The sequence below is a fragment of the Crinia signifera genome, chromosome 1 (genome assembly GCF_055691185.1).
Source record: "Crinia signifera chromosome 1, ASM5569118v1, whole genome shotgun sequence".
NCBI lineage: Eukaryota > Metazoa > Chordata > Amphibia > Anura > Myobatrachidae > Crinia > Crinia signifera.
Genome location: NC_139217.1, coordinates 28,650,431 through 28,667,621, shown reverse-complemented (window position 1 = coordinate 28,667,621; position 17,191 = coordinate 28,650,431). Strand labels below are relative to the sequence as shown.

Below are 17,191 nucleotides of genomic sequence, written 5' to 3'. Positions count from 1 at the left end.
GGGACTCAGATTGGGTTCCTTAAAGGTCCAAATCTCCGCACTGTCTGTGTTTTTCCAGAAAAAGATTGCGGCCTTGCCGGAAGTGCAAACCTTCTTACAGGGGGTTCTGAGGATTCAGCCCCCCTTTGTGCCTCCCACTGCACCATGGGATTTGGAGGTAGTTCTTACTTTCTTAAAATCAGCCCGGTTTGTTCCACTGGAGGAGTCTGAGCTACGACACCTCACTTGGAAGACAGTGGTTCTGCTGGCTCTAGCTTCGGCCAGGAGGGTGTCCGAGCTTGGGGCTTTATCTTGTCGGAGCCCTTACCTTGTGTTCCACAACGATAGGGCGGAGCTCAGGACCAGACCACAATTCCTTCCAAAGGTGGTGTCAGGGTTCCACCTAAACCAACCGATTGTGGTTCCTTCTAGCACGACACACCCGGATATACCAGATACCTTGGATGTGGTCCTCACCCTTAAGGGGTATGTCAAGCGCACAGCTAGGATCCGTAAAACGGACAGCCTGTTTGTGCTTTATGATGCACAGAAGAAGGGTTTACCTGCTTCAACGCGTACCATTGCCAGATGGATAAGATGTACTATCCAACAGGCTTATGCATCAGCTGGTTTATCGCTTCCTTTTTCAGTAAAGGCTCATTCAACCAGGTCTGTAGGTACCTCTTGGGCGGCTGCTCGAGGGGTGTCGGCAATGCAGCTCTGCAGGGCCGCAACTTGGTCAGGGCAACACACATTTGTGAAGTTTTACAAGTTTGACACCCTGGCCAGGGAGGATTCCCAGTTCGGGAATGCGGTTCTACAGCAGAATCCGCACGTTCCCACCCGTTCTGGTAGCTTTGGGACCTCCCCATAGTAGTGAAGCCCAGTATCCCATTGGACGGTAGAGAAAATAGGATTTTGGGTACCTACCGGTAAATCCTTTTCTCGTAGTCCATATGGGATACTGGGAGCCCGCCTCAGTGCGGCTTTTCTGCTGTCAGATCCTACTTCATTGTTAGGCTTATTGCCTTGTTTTCTATAGGATGATTATGACTATAGACTTGTTCTAGTTACAGGTGTCCTCTTAAAGTTGTTAGGATTCACCTCTTTTATATGTTTTTTGTTCGTTTGGGTGTGCTGGATGAATCTCACCACAATACATTATCACGTACTCCTCACATGCTCTCCTTCGGCACAGTTTTTGCATTAACTGACTAGTGGAGGGAGATTGAGGGGAGGAGCCAGTGCACCCACACTGAAAGTTCTTTTATGTGCCTGTCTCTCCTGCGGAGGTCTCAATCCCCATAGTAGTGAAGCCCAGTATCCCATATGGACTACGAGAAAAGGATTTACCGGTAGGTACCCAAAATCCTATTTTTTTTTTTTTTTATATTCAGTGTGTATATTTAATGAGTTACCCCAGCTGGTGGAATAGCCCTCATACTGCAAGAGAGGCCGACGCGGGTGCCGTGTCGGCGGTATCTAGGCGTGTAACCTGCGGGTGATTGCACTCTTCTGCCCGCCACGTATGTTTGTGATTATAGCGGCCTCCTCTTCATATAAAGATAATTATGTTTTCTATTACTGGGAAGTCCTCATTATTAATGACTCTGGGATTTGGGAGGACGGCGTGTTCCTACAGTAATTATCTTGTATGTACGGCAAGAGAGAAATGCTGATTTGTTTTATTCCGCAATGGCACAAACTCTCGGCTTTATAAAGGTCATTCAGTAACTTGAGCGTTATAAAGCAGATCATAACCCAGCGCTTAGCGGGTGTCTTATCATTGGTTATTACATGGGATGGATAATCTGCTTCTCTTTAGTTATCTCTGTAAAGGTTTTATTTAGGATACAATTATAATTTTTTTTAATGAATAGTAAAATTAAAGTGGTGGCTTTGTGTAAATGCTTAGTACCATGGGAAGGTTCTAGCTGAGGTGCCCCCCCCCCCCTTCTACTTCATTCAGTTCCCGTAATTCATGTGTGCAGCAAGTTTGCAAAGCTGTCAGTCCCCCTCTGCCTGCTCAGTCAGAGAAGCCCCTCCCTCCTGCTGCAGGGCACTGAGGGGGGGGGGGGGGGGGCAAACCTTGGAGAGAGAGAAAGCACCAACCAATCAGCTTTTACCATTTTACAAGCACAGGGGTAGATTAATTGAAATGGACATTTAGTTCCTTTATGCTGAGGACCCGCTTCACACCATTATCGTGGCGACGCAGGTCCTTTTATCAGCTATATGTATGAATCCTGGTTCATTCGATATGTGAGTGCGTTATCTTACACCTAAAAATCTCACGTCGCCCTTTACAGGGGTATAGTTTGACAGAAAAAAACAGCCCAAGTAAGATGATAATTATTATTATTTTTAGACCGCCAAGTAAAGCCAGCCCTGTAATTACTGTGGGAGAACGAGCGGCTGGCAGTACTTTGCAGTGCCGCCTCCTCTGGCAGCTCCGTGTGACACCTAGGCTGGCAGTGTCTGGGAAAGCACAGCGGGTAATACCGTCCCCAGAGGCAGAGATTATCCTCCCGTGGGGAAATTACACGTTTCTGGGAATCTGCTGGCTCACAGCCGTCTCTTCGTTTCACTTTCCTTTCATGTGAGGATCCTGTGATTGTGAACAGTGTCAACACAGCACCATAAACCTGGTGCAGAAATGAAAGTAGACTGCATTGGTGCTGATGATCTGGTCATTGTCTGCCCTCTGTGGGTTACTGTATGCGCAGGGATGATGCGGGGGTTGGTGACCGTTGGCAGGAAAGTTAAAGAGGAAATATCTAAATATGCAAATTACCGAGTTCCTCTTTGCAGGCTTCCTGTCTGGTTCCTCATTAGCATGCTCCATAGAACCGCCTGTTAGGGCGGACCTTGTCAGCCATGCCGACGCCTTGCTGGCAATGCGTAACACAGAGCACTTGCTATACTTACAGCCCCCTCCCCACATCTGCACAGGTGTGTTCTAAGGCTGCCATCTTAGAGAACTAGAACACCCAGCATGCTCGGCCAAGCTCTCGGATAATAGCTGTAATGTAAAGGGCATCTAACCCCCAACATGTGAACATCCTATGTATGTGTCACTTGATGAATCATACAAAGTGTTTTGTTACCTATGAGACTGCAAGCCGACCACAGGGAGGATCAACTCTGCCGTCCCCAGAACACACAAATAATATACTTTGACGACTGTATGTATTAAAATCCCGCTCATTAGTAGATATGGCTGGAGATAGGCCTATATTATATCTTATATAATGGAGCAAGTCCTGCATTGCAATGTACACAAGAAATGTGTGTCCGTCCGCCCCCCAGATTGTGCACGTGTCCAGAACAACATCCATTGTGTAGCCATTGGATAAGGGAGCACAGGGACTGTATCAGCTGCTATTGAGTTCATTGTACCAATAGTGGTCTCGCCTCCTCATTTAATTGTACACATTTTTTTGTCTGTCCATTGCAGATTTTATCAGGAAACTACTGATAACAGATAACAATAGCTTGCATGCAGCTGCACAGCAATGTTTGCATAGTGTCAGACAAATCTGTGACGCAACACAGGAACCCTTACAACATACATACGTTAGAAATAGCTATTTGTCTATTATGCTCATTTTACTGTGTTGGGTATGAGTTTTTTATCCTCTCTTTATTGTTTTCTAGTTAGACGTTATATAATTATATTGTGGTGTATTACAGATGTGTCCGCGTACATCTAGGCTTCCTGCACGTTATACAGCCCATCTAGCCACATGGCTTGGTAGCGTTGAGCATCTTTTTGTGCAATTTTTTCCTTTTAAAATGCATCTTATACACAAAATGTGACTAGGATGCACAAGCAGCTTTTGTGTAATTAGTGTGCAGTTAGTGCACCGAGTAGCGGCTCTCTTAACTCACCAGACGCCTCGCTTAGTTAATGCTGCGCACACCAAATCTAGGCCTCAAGTAAAATGATATGTGGCCTAGATTTGATGTGCGACTGCGCTGTTATCTGCATACAAAATGCTATGTTCGTGCTTTCCCGGAAAACACTATATTTCGGAGGTAGATAAAGGTGCGACCACACACAGAACATTGGCTACGTATCATTTTAATCAGCAGAGTTTGCTTGTGCGTCATTCACACAGCGATGCAAATAAAATGCATTTTCGGCAAAAAAAATCTCCTGCTGTGTGGTGTATTGAGGCTAGATGTATGAGGAAGCATTTGTGTAAATAATGGGAAACCTACTACTAGGGATGGCCATCGACCATTGATGATTTAAAATCATCGATAGTTCATGGCCGATGTCGAATACTTTTGCCATCAATGGGAGAGAACCAGATGGTTATCGATGGAATAGCAAAACGATGTTTTGCTTTTTTTTTTAAAAGTGCCGGGACACGGAGCATAGCTCCGACACCTGCGAAGCCCCGCCCCGTGTTTTGATTGGCCCACAGGCCAATTAAACACAATGAATGACCATCGGTATGCAAAATTATCGATGGTCATCCATTGCATAGTTAAGCACGATCGATGGCCAGTTGCAGAAATGGCAACGATGGCCATCCCTACCTACTACTAATAATAATTGAATAATGTTCTTAATTTTTCTTATTTTTTGCCCTTAGCAATAACTGTTCACACAATGGTTTTTCACCCCACCCATTTGGGCAGCCAAATGGCATTTTTACAGTCGTGATCAGCATTCACTTGAATGAGTGCTACCTTTATAGACTGTAATATGCCGTAGTACACAGCTCTCTTACTCCCACACCTTTCCATTTCTTGTAATTGCAGAATACAGAGTATGTTCCTGTAAATGGGTTTGTACATGACATCCCCAGTACTCTGCAGAAGGTGCTTCTTGTTCTCCTTGTGCCTGTTCTACAGTTCTGTCTTTGATCTCAAAGATATTAAAGCTTCCAATAACGGAGGTAAACTCAGCGATATTCCTTCCTCATCAGGCGGTAATTGCCGCGGTGCCTCTCCCATGATGCAGTCACGTGTCATGGTTCTTGCTGACTGGCACACCGCTAATTCCCTCTACACTGACAGCATTAATCGCTGGGCTCTTACATTTAATGATTCCCACAATACACACAATGGACCCTATTCAGGTTTACTCGCTCCCCTGCTTGTACCTGCATAGTCATGTATGCGCATGTGCAGCCGATATGTGCGACAGACAGCGCAGCCGGGGGGCGGGGGACTCACCCATGGGAGCACCCAGCGTTTCATGGGCATTCCCATGAAAACGCTGGGCATTCCCATGGTAATTCCCCGATGGTGTAGGGCTGCTCACATCAGCGGATGTCAGCTGCCTGCCCGTCTGCCTGCTTCCCGCACAGGGCGCCCGCAGATCATGAGAGGTGTCTCAGGTCTGCAAACGCTGGAGAAATCATTCAATGGTCGCCAAGGCTGCGAATTAATGTTTATTCTGTGTTTCCTTTTTTTTTATTCAGTGTTGCCTTTTTTCCCCCGTGTTGCCTTTTTTCTTTATTCCGTGTTGCCTTTTTTCTTTATTCCCTGTTGCCTTTTTTATTCTGTGTTGCCTTTTTTAATTCTGTGTTGCCTTTTTTTAATTCTGTGTTGCCTTTTTTTAATTCTGTGTTGCCTTTTTTTATTCCGTGTTGCCTTTTTTTCTTTATTCCGTGTTGCCTTTTTTCTTTATTCCCTGTTGCCTTTTTTTAAATCTGTGTTGCCTTTTTTTAATTCTGTGTTGCCTTTTTTTTAATTGCCTTTTTTATTCCGTGTTGCCTTTTTATTCCGTGTTGCCTTTTTTATTCCGTGTTGCCTTTTTATTCCGTGTTGCCTTTTTTATTCCGTGTTGCCTTTTTTTTCCGTGTTGCCTTTTTTCTTTATTCCCTGTTGCCTTTTTTAATTCTGTGTTGCCTTTTTTTAATTCTGTGTTGCCTTTTTTTTAATTGCCTTTTTTATTCCGTGTTGCCTTTTTTATTCCGTGTTGCCTTTTTTATTCCGTGTTGCCTTTTTTTTATTCCGTGTTGCCTTTTTTTTATTCCGTGTTGCCTTTTTTTTTATTCCGTGTTGCCTTTTTTTTTATTCAGTGTTGCCTTTTTTTTTATTCAGTGTTGCCTTTTTTTTTATTCAGCGTTGCCTTTTTTTTTATTCAGTGTTGCCTTTTTTTATTCTGTGTTGCCTTTTTTTATTCTGTGTTGCCTTTTATTAATTCTGTGTTGCCTTTTTTTTATACTGTGTTGCCTTTTTTAATTCCGTGTTGCCTTTTTTCTTTATTTTGTGTTGCCTTTTTTTTTTATTCCATGTTGCCCTGTTTATGTGTGGCCCTGTTTACATGTCAACATATGGACTGTCTATGTAGATACTGTGCACTTTGAGCTTGTGCATGTGTCAACATATTGACTGTGTATCTAGACACTGCTTGTGGACCTTGTGCATGTGTCGACATATATTTGACCTTTTTCAACTCGCGGCACACCGAACAAGAATTTAAAATTGCTAAGGCGCACCATCAGTCCCCCGCAAGGAAAAACCACACACATTGGCTCCCACAGGTAAGAAAACAAACCCATTGGTCCCCACATGAACAAAAAAAATTCAATAATTCACACTGTTCCCTGAAGAACACAAAACAAAACACATTGACCCCCCAGATGAACACCGTAAAATATAGTACAGTGCGTGTGCCAGGCAGAAAACAGGACAGTCCTTATGCCAATGTGATGTCCCCCAGGATGGAGAGCTATAACTGTATCGCTGGCTGCCGCAGTACACTTGAGGACGTCTCGCGGCACAGTGGTTGAACACTGCTCTAGATCTGGAACCATATTCGCATATTAAATCTTCTATGCCAGAATGTCTGTATTATGTGCCAGTGTGTCTGTATTATGATTCCTTCTGATGGTCTCAGATGAAATAATTGCTGATCATCTCTTTATCTGATCTTCCTACAGGCTGAGGCATCAGGCGAGAAAAGAGCTATATGCATACAAACAGGTGAGAGACCGAAGTACTTGGGACAAATACTAAGAGTGTGTACACACGGTTCGATGTTCTGTGCGATCCGATGTACGATTCGATGTTTTGTCCGATTTTTACTTTTCCCTTTTTTTCTCTACTCCTTAAGATATGCTTAAGATTTTGACTTTTTACCATACAATTTGCTATGCGATTTCCTATTTGATTTACTATGCGATTTCCTATGTGCCTTAAGATTTGCTTAAGATTTTGACTAAGCGATTTTGACTTAACAACAGGATGACTGACAGGGCCCTGGAAATCGTATAGCACATCGCATCTTAAGCATATCGTAAGGCACATACGATGCATGCGATATGCTTGCGATTTGTGCTAGATAGAGTGTGCTGCCCACTCTATCTCCCCTCCGATCTCTCCTTAAACGGGAGCGCGCATCGGGCTAGGAAGCCCTTACAATGCATACAATCAGTATGCGATATGTATGCGATATGGCTTCCGATGTTGACGATATCGTCAACATCGGAAGCCATATCGAACCGTGTGTACACACTATAAGTATTATGTGACCCAGGACTGCACCTGTAGGGGTTATCTGTGGAGACTGCTCCATAGGTGTGTGTGTGTGTGTGTGTGGTGTCACCAATCTGGCTCCTGTAGCACGGTTTCCATGGCCTGCTGATTCCAGAGGAAAACCTGGGTTCAATAAAATATGGAAAACAAAGTGTGTAGGGGGTCCCCCCCTTATCTTTAGAGGCAGTATCAGGCTGTTGAAACCACCACTAGTTTACGGTGTGTGAGGTCTGTGCTGCTTTCCATATGTCTTTTACAGTTGGTTTATCGGTACCAGAGGACCCTTAGTGCTCCACATGATGGTACTTGTGGTTCTCCTAGTACTGGCATACAGGTATATCGGTACCAGAGGTAGTACTGGCATATGGGCTAGCTGAGACCTGTAGTCCCCTTGTAAAAAAAAAAAAACCTCCCCCAATATTTCACAATAACTTTAGCTGAAAGCTATCCACTCCACAGCCGAAGGGTGCGGGGGGATAGCACCGGGCTTCAGCCCAGGCCTGGGGTACACTTATAGAGGGGTCTAACTTCCCCAGGAATCCCTGAAATATACTGACTCTTTTTGAGGGGTTAAATCTTTGGTCAGGGTACCCCGTTAGGTAGGTCTCCTGGCTGTGGCATTGTCCCCATGATAGTGGAGCCTGATGCTTGGTCATTAAATACGAGGGGAACCCTAAACATTTTGTTTAATTTTTTTTAACCGGGGTCGGCTCAAGAAACTTGGGGTTGGTTCTACAGTTCTTTAACAGGACAAGATAAAAATACATTGTTTCCCACAGCTCACTGAATGGTATTAGTAACCGGTCTTAAACACTACATCAGGGGTGGCCAACCGGTCAGAGGTAAAGAGCCGAAAAATATCGGTAGCCGACATCATGTGCGCGCCAAAGGCGCATGCGCCCAAAAAAGGGGCGTAGTCTATTTTGACCCCTTGGGTGGGTGTGATACAAATATGCCTCCAATAGTGCAGTGCCATATATTCATATGCCCCCAACGGTGCCAGGTATGCACCACGCGGTGCCGGGTATGACCCCACAGTGCCAAAAAGCTGGTATGCCCCCACAGTGCAAATTTCCCAGCAGCAGCACTCACCGTTGTTGCTGCTGCTGCAAGGTGGGGAGAGGACAGTCTGGTGTCCCCCTACAGTCCTCCTGTCATGTCACCGATGGGAGGAGAGCACAGCACACCGCGCGTCTCCTTCCCCCTCATTTCCCTGTGACTGGGCCGCCCACCAATCAAAGCTCGCTGGCCGGCTCCTGATTGGCTGCTGGCCCACGAGCTCTGATTGGCAGACGGCCCAGTCACAAGGATGCACAGTAAGGGGTAGGAGAGATGCGCGATGCGTGCTCTCCTCCCCTCAATAGGAGAATGCATTCAGGGAACCGGCAGCAGGGGGGACTGGGACAGACGGTGGGCGGCAGGCAGCAGGAGCCGCACTTTACAAGGGGGAGAGCCGCATAAGGCTCAAGAGCCACAGGTTGGCCACCACTGCACTACATGATAATATAATTCAGAGATATTGGTTACATATATTTGTGCAAATGTATGATTAAGCCCCCAAGCCGTCATGAAGTCTTCTCTGTATATTGGGGGTCCCTATTGCTATATCTAAATGTGGGGGTCACAGTATCTGGCGGCTTTGATTGTATCAGTCAGTTCATCTGTCTTTTTTTTTTTCCAGGTTATATTAAAAGAGAAAGTGAAAGAGCTGAATCTCTATGAGGTCAGTTTTTGAGCCTGTTTATATTACATAGCTTCCTGTTTCTAGAATTATATTATCTTTCCCCTTTGTACTGTACATTCCCGCAGTGCAGGGACCCTGAAGAATTCTGAGGAAATTGAACAAAGGAAAAAAAAATGTCTCATTCATAGACTGGAAAATCACAGAAGCCTGAGAGAGATCATGTTTTCGCCATCATAAACCTTTTGCCAACAAAAAAAATCACTTTAATAAGAAAATAAAAAAATCGAACATCAGTACTTTGCGTCTGCTGCCCCTACAGCGTCAGGAACTGAATAAGGCCCAGTGTGCTAAATTCTTTATGTTTCTAGCTAGCAGGTTACAATTTAAATCTTCCCTCTTCTTTCCCTTCCACCAGACAGAGCCTGATATGGACACAGTAGGTCCCAAGGCAAGAGACTGTCTGGATACCCCCCCCCCCCTGCTGTGTTTTACAAAGCAGAGTATATACGGTGATCTGGAAAACCATTTCCGGTGTAACACTATATAGTAGTCCATAGAATGAAACCGATATCATTGCCCATTCGGCCCTAGGTAAAAACCAAATCTGCTATTATTTATTTTATTTATTTACAGTTTCTTATATAGCGCAGCAGATTCCGTTGCACTTTACAATAGTAGACAGTGATAAAACAAACTGGGTAACAAAAGTCAGACTTGGAGGTAGGAGGGCCCTGCTGCAAGCTTACAATCTATAGGGATGTAAGAGGGAAACACAATGACAGGTACCAATAATAGCATAGCAGACCCACCAAGTTACAGGTCCAGAAGGGAAGCTATATAATGCATAAGTGCCTCAGAGGGTTATGCGTGCAGAAATTAAATATTATAGGCTTGCCTGAAGAGGTGAGTTTTCAGGGAACGCTTGAAAGTTCACCGTGAGCATAGAAGATCTTCTGGTCGATATTATATTCCTTGGAGTGATTAATCAGGGCTATTTAACAAGCTTCCTTTGCAGGGGCATTGGCTCCGGTAGTCTGTCCCAAAATATCTGGGATCACAAGTGGTTGTCCAGCAATTAAGCCACGCATGACTTCTACGCTGATCTGGAAAACCATCTCCGGTGTAACACTGTATAGTAGTCTATAGAATGTAGCAGCTAATCCTATCCTAAGGTTGGTTGCTTACTGGATCTTGATAAAGTGGAGAAGACATAATTCGGGTACTGTCTGCTCTTGGTAAATTGCAGGGATATTTATTTCATGCTTCATGACGCCATGATTTAGGAGATGACTAGTGTTATAATATAGGACCCATGGTTTACCTGCATTATTGTCGGTTATAAGGCTGTTTCTGCTGTGGCTGCTACTGGTTGTATTGGGCCTGCTGACACGCGTTTCTCATTGCAGATTTGCGCGGTCTGTCTAGAGGAATTTAAGGCCAAGGACGAGCTTGGTATCTGCCCATGCAAGCATGCCTTTCATAGAAAGTGAGTACGCTGCTTATCATTCGGTTCTGTGTCTGACATAATTTGCTTTTATTTCCGTTTCAAGCCTTTGGCTTATTCCATTTTTGAAAAACTTTTGCAAAAGCAAAGTGCATTACTATTTATTGTAAAGCAACAGGAGAAACGCATCGTGTGTGTGTGTGATCTACTAATACACGAGTGTGGTATAGAAGATCTACATTAATCAGACAGACCTATTAATAGGTCAACCCCCATATTATTTACATACATTAAGTCGACAGGGTCAATGGTCGACGTGGAAATGTTTGACACACTTTTGTTGTTTTTATTTGGGAGGGGAGGGTTAATTTTCCCAATCATGAATAGTGAATCGGGTAAAAGTTGCAAAATGTGAAAAACGCAAAAAAATTGTCGACCTTAAGCTTTGTCTACATCTTGCCTGTCGACTGTATGGTGTTGCCCTATTGACTGTCCAGATACTGTCTGGCTATGTAGATACCCTAATATGCAGCAAATGTTCAGCGACCCAAAACCACTAATGAGGATAGTGCTTTCATTTTCCAATTTGCACTATAGCAAGTGAACATTTGGATGGTTGCTGTAGCTATTTCTGTAAGTGCCTCATTAATTCGAGTGTGCGTCTTATTGCAGGTGCCTCATCAAGTGGCTGGAAGTGCGGAAGGTCTGCCCCCTTTGCAACATGCCAGTCCTGCAATTGGCACAGCTCCACAGCAACCAGGAGCACGGACCTCCGCAGGGGCCACTGCCCGGAGCAGAGAACATTGTATAGTATAGAGCCAACGTATCACTGGCTGCTTCGACAAGACGCCACGGATCTCGCTTCTCTGCCACACTTCTTACAGGCTGTGAACCTCGTTGGCGGGTTGGTGGAGCCGCGCGGCGCTCTTGGACATGGACAAGTGGACTCTCAAAGCAACCAAAGCACTTTTTGATGCCTGCCTGTAAGAGGGAGGGACATGAAACAAGGGAAGACGGTGGTGGCGTTTGGCCTCGGTCGAGCACTTTAGGAGATTTTACTAAAAACTGTTGCAACTTTTTTTATTATTTTTTTTTTACGTAAATCTTTACTGGAATTCTCACTGTGCCAGGGCGAGAAAAGGCTTGTCCGGGGCTTTATAAAGGGAGAAGGTCATATGGAAACCAGTTTTGCCAAACTATGCAAACTGCTTGCCGTAACAGCTCACATCTCTACGTATGAAGGGGGACCTGTGCACCCATAAACCGCCTCTCCTTTATGTGAGGGGCTCCGTAACTGGAAGTATAAATGAAACAAGACGGTCTTATTCTAGTGTTCTGATCACCTGTTGCAGTTCCCGCAACCAGTTTACCTAGCGGACCAACATTCACCCTATCACTGCTCAAAGACGCTGTGATGTCACCAGGGAATAGATAGGTCATGTTTTATAAATATTAGCCCCACCCACAAAATGGCTGCTTACAATGAGACTAAGAAACTGCTGTACATATATAGATCACTTTGATTAATAGGCATGCTATGTGGGTCCCCCCGGGTAGCTCCAAAATCATAGAATTGGCCTTATGTACAAAGTCCGCTGCTATTTACTGAATTCCAACCTATGTATTATCATTCTCCTAAGCATAGCCATGTTTAGAATGGCTGCCTATAGCAACCAGTCAGGTGGAGTCTGTGATAAATTAGAGGGGTAATCTGGTTGCTATGGGCAACACTAAAATTATTTGCCTATCGAAGTTTCTACAAACTTTCCAAATTAATCATATTGGCAAACGATGTAAGAATACTTACGATTTTATTTAAAGAACATGTTACAGAGTTATATAGGTTACATATAATGTCATCTGGCATATCCCTCTAGTACGGTGGTTCTTAACCTCGGTCCTCAGGACCCCCCAACGGTGCACGTTTTCCAGGTCTCCACACAGAATCGCAGGTGAAACAATTAGAGCCACTTTTTAAAATGTGTCAGCGAGTAATGAGTGCACCTGCCGGGTGACCTGGAAAATGTGCGCTGTTGTGGGGGTCCTGAGGTCCGAAGTTGAGAACCACTGCTCTAGTATATAGAAAGCACTTAAAAATGTCAGAAGGAGGTAAGCTAGGGCTTTCTGTTCCCGTGGGAAGCCGCTCTTGGGACTCCTCGATCCACGGAAACTGGGAACCCTCAGGTTGCCTCCGCCTGTCATTGATGTTTAAATAATTTTATAATGAATTTAGCAAATTTTTGTATTTTTATTTTTGAATTTCGAATATACACGTCCAGATTTTCACCTGAATCCAGGTTGGTACAGAAGTGAGGCGGGTCTAAAATCTGCAAAAAATGATGTTTGGTTGTAAAGCGATCCCTTGTAATGACCCTGAATGTCTCTTGCACTACAATTCGTGATTCTTTGGGTTCCGCCTCAGTATCATTCAGCGCATAAGATGAAGGCAACGATTCTTTTTGTTAACTTTTGTGTTTTGAAGGAACTACTTTTGTTGTGTTTGCGCCTCTGTCTTTATGTCCTCGGTGTAAGGGCTCCACCTACTTGAAGCGTGTTGCATTTCCTTGTGCCAGGAAGCCGCATCTTACGTTGGCTATTGTGACTTTGAGTCTGGATACCGGGATGTATCCAACACTTGTTGCCAAACTCTTCGGTTTGCTGAACAGCTCCATGTAAGATACATACGGTATGTGGCAGGGTTTAATGGTACAGCGTACCAGTTTTTGAGCACTCTTGTCTTGCATGCTGGGAATTGTAGTTCTGCCACAGCACATTTTACTTCTGCAGATGGCCAGATACAATTGGTATTGATTCATGTTCACCCCAGTGGTCTTTCCATCAAGGATATGATTGTAGGTCAGGTTCAGAGATGTGTGGTGTTCTCATCCCCTGAAGTGTTAACGGTTGAAGATATTCAGTAAGGATCATTTGTTAGCTGTATTATATATGATGGTTTTACAGTGATCTAATATATAACATTTATTTAAAGATGTGCTATGATTTTTCTGCTTAAAAAAAAAATGTATTTTTATTTTTAAATGTCCACTTTCTGGAACTACTTTGTATCGACTGTATGTTTGTGTTCCCCGACAAGGTTAAATCACAGTTATTTAATATATGGAGTTTTGTTCACTTAGGGTTAAATCTTATCCACAAGCTTCTTGACAGTACAGTAACGGAATTTCCACGTGTAGATAGGTAGTGTTCATTCTAGCACCCGTTATCTTTGAAAACCCATGAAGTCTCTATTACCTGCCTGGGGTGTCGCTGTCTGCTGTAGTGCTTCTAGCACAGTGTGATCTGTATATCAGCCCTGATATGCCAACCAGACCTGTGCTAGAAACACCACAGCAGACAGCGACACCCCAGACAGGGAAGAGGAACTGCATTGGTTTTCAACGATAGCGGGTGCTAGAATGAACACTAGATAGGTGTAGGCTAAATTTTGTCTTACATCCCCCTGAAGTATGGCTGAAGGGATGTTACAGGATTGCGGTCAACTAGATAACAAATACTTTTAAAAGAGTTAAAACCAATGGACACAGCCTGTGTTGTTTTTAGCTTTTTGGGGTAGTATTACACAGCTAATTTTTACATTTGGCGCCTAGTGGTGCTTCAAAGTGTTAAGTGTTGCCTTGTATGTAATGAAGAGGTTTTTTTTTTTAAAAAGAAAAAAGTTTTGAGGTAAAATGCTGAGGAATAGCCTAGCGGGTTGTAGCACTTCTAATATGAGATGTTCTAGAATTCTAATAAAGTAATTTTGTTTTGTCTGTAGAGTGTAGATTGGAAATCGGCCTGTGCCATTTTCCCATGCTAGGTATCAACAAGTTTTATATACGGTTCTCTTACAAATCGATACGTTGGCCATGTTATTGTACTGTATATTCGAGCCGATATCCATCTCTTATAAACTTAAGGGGACATTTTAGAATTGGAGTTTGATACATAATATACTTTCGGCGAACGTAATAGGTAGAATATTAGGAATACCATGTCTTGGTGTTTGGTTCTTGTCTGGCTGGTAATTAGTAGTTCGGTGTGCTGTGCCCTTGTTCGTTGTGCACTTCCTGAAAACAATGCACCGGGGTGGAAGCCATTTTGTAGTGGTGACATGTTGTAGTCTTAAAATGGTATTTGACCAAGGTGGTAGTATATCTCTTCACTAAGAAACGGTGACATCACTCGTTCACAAGCGCCATTGAGCCTTCTAGATGGCATGGTGATCTCCGCTCATGTTCCTAGAGAACGGGCATTGAGTGACCTTTTAGATAGTGGCTGAGCCCACAACATGGCGGCCCCCACATACAGTGTCTGTGACCTCCTAATGCAATCTCTTTCCCTGACATAAGTCGGGGGCTTTTTCAGTATTTGCTTGTACAGGTCTTGTTGTGGGTCAGATGTTTACAAGTTAGTCACGTATGCCAAGAACACTTGTCAAAAAGTGTAGATTCACTACTGGAATATGATTACTGTATACTAGCTAGGGACTGTTACGTACCTGGGAACCCCGCTGAGATCTCGCTGCCAATACTTTGCCAAGAATGTTTTCTTTCTGTATTGGATGCAAAACTACTTGTAGTGATTTATTTATTTATGTATAAATATATAATTTTTTGCTAAATTGCCTTTTTTTTTATACCTTGTACAGTATTTCCTTAAGTCCCAGAATAACTGGTATGTAATTCCCAAGGATCGACTCATTCTAGCCCTGCGGGGTAAGTCTGTACAGACAACTTTATAGTACTTGTCCCAGACACATGCGTGTAACCAGCAGAAAGTCAAAATGATAGAAATGGCTACGCGGATATACACATAGTGCAAAGGTAATCAATAGCGGACAAGATGCACAAGTGTTCCGTGCTTAGAACCTATGTCGGGAAAAGGAAAGGAATTTAAACAATGACGAGTTACACTGTAACAAGAGTCAAGGAAATGAGGCAAGATTTACATAGGTATTTCTATTGTCTGTGCCATCGGACGACATGCAAACATGTTAATTGCCATGCAAATTTGTGTTTGTCTTGCAACCGTCATGTCAAGGAAATCGGAGGAGATAGATCAAATCTCTCAGAGACAAAGTGGAGAGATATAATTTACCAACAGATCAGCTTCGGTCCGTTGTCAGGCTATGCTAGAAAAATGACAGAAGCGGATTGGTTGTTTCCTCTTCCCGTTAACTGTCTCCAAATTTTGATACATTCACCACCTCCATCATCTGTGTATTGCATCACATGGTATATAATCAACAGGTGACTGCAGTCATAAACTTCCCAAAAGGAAGCTCTGAAAACAGCACTTCCTTTGTGCGTATATTTTTTTTTTTTTTTTTTTCATTTTTTTTTTAGATTTTTTTTTTTTCCCCTGGGGAATCTCTGGGAGCAATAATGTGCCTGTATGTCTTAAGGTTGAAGCTTTTTCTTTGTATTCATATTATTAAAGTTTCCCAAATAACAAACCCGATAATCCCCTAATAATTGCACACCTATAAATGCAAGTCCTTTTATATAAGGGTACAAACTAGAAGGCCATTTTAATGATGAGTAATTATATTACAGTGTAGGTTTTCCAAGTAATGTGTTAATGCCACAAAATAAAAAGGTAGATGTTCTAAAACGTCTTAATAAAAAAACATCCCGTAGCACCCAATCAAATTCCAGCTAAAATTTTTCTAGACTAGACTAGATGAAATCTATAAGCTGATTGGTTGATATAGGGCAACATCTCCATTTTCCTTTTTTTTTTTTTTGGGAGGTTTTAATACATCTGTCCCAAAGTGTCCTTTTAGGTTTTGTCTTGTTTACGTCCCTTAGTCCAGTGTACTGTGCTTTTATTTCAGTGTTCTCTCGGCTTGTTTGTGAGACCTCAGGTGTCCTGGTTTCATAGACGCGTTTTGTACACTAGAGAAGAAAAAATAAAAATCTGCAGCAGAATATTTTTTAAACTTAAAAATAAAAACTCACTGTTTTTTGTAAGCTATATTTTTGTATATTTAATTGCTATTAAAACTCTGTTTTTGCTAACCACAACATTGATATAAAACTGTTTTGCATGTGACTTTGACTTGAACTGTAAATAAATTATGACTTTTGAAAACTGGTGTGAATGGAAAGTTTTTTTTTTTTTTGTTCTTGGAAATCTTGGGGGAATTTTTGAAATCCATAATTTCTCAGTGAGTTTCCCCTCAGAAATTTAAAGCACCACGTAAGTGCCCAGAAGCCCTTTGACATCTGTACCAGGATGTAATTGGGACTTGGTCCACTAGGGGGCAGCCTAACTGGCTTCCTTAACCACTATTTACTGGAGAGTGTATTTGGTCTTCCGGTGTTGTCTAAGGAGACCCTGGAATCACCCATCTATGTATGGAGCAACAGGGATCACAAATGCAATGTTTTTGAATTATTTGCAATGGAAAAGTGGTTTGAAGGAATTTCCTAGTTTTGGGTGGTTATGGTGTAGGGGGTCGACAATGTCAATGTCTACCACTAATGGTTGACATTGACAGAAAGTTGACACAAGTTTAAGGTCAACACAAGTTTTTCATGTTTTTTTGTGTCTAAGTGTACCACGTCTCCTCACATGGCTCG

At 43.1% G+C, this 17,191-nt stretch overlaps 1 protein-coding gene across 2 annotated transcripts in view; it reads left to right on the top strand.

The window, feature by feature from the left end:
- LOC146074025 (RING finger protein 24) overlaps positions 1–16,704 on the top strand; it is a 60,636-nt gene extending 43,932 nt beyond the window's left edge. For both annotated transcript variants that reach the window (XM_083181832.1, XM_083181751.1), the window contains exons 3-6: positions 6,885–6,927; positions 9,161–9,202; positions 10,570–10,649; positions 11,280–16,704. In XM_083181832.1, the coding sequence (XP_083037958.1) occupies positions 6,885–6,927; positions 9,161–9,202; positions 10,570–10,649; positions 11,280–11,418 (304 nt within the window). In that variant the 3' untranslated portion in view covers positions 11,419–16,704. The remainder of the gene's footprint in view (positions 1–6,884; positions 6,928–9,160; positions 9,203–10,569; positions 10,650–11,279) is intronic.
- The last annotated feature ends 487 nt before the right edge of the window (positions 16,705–17,191 follow it).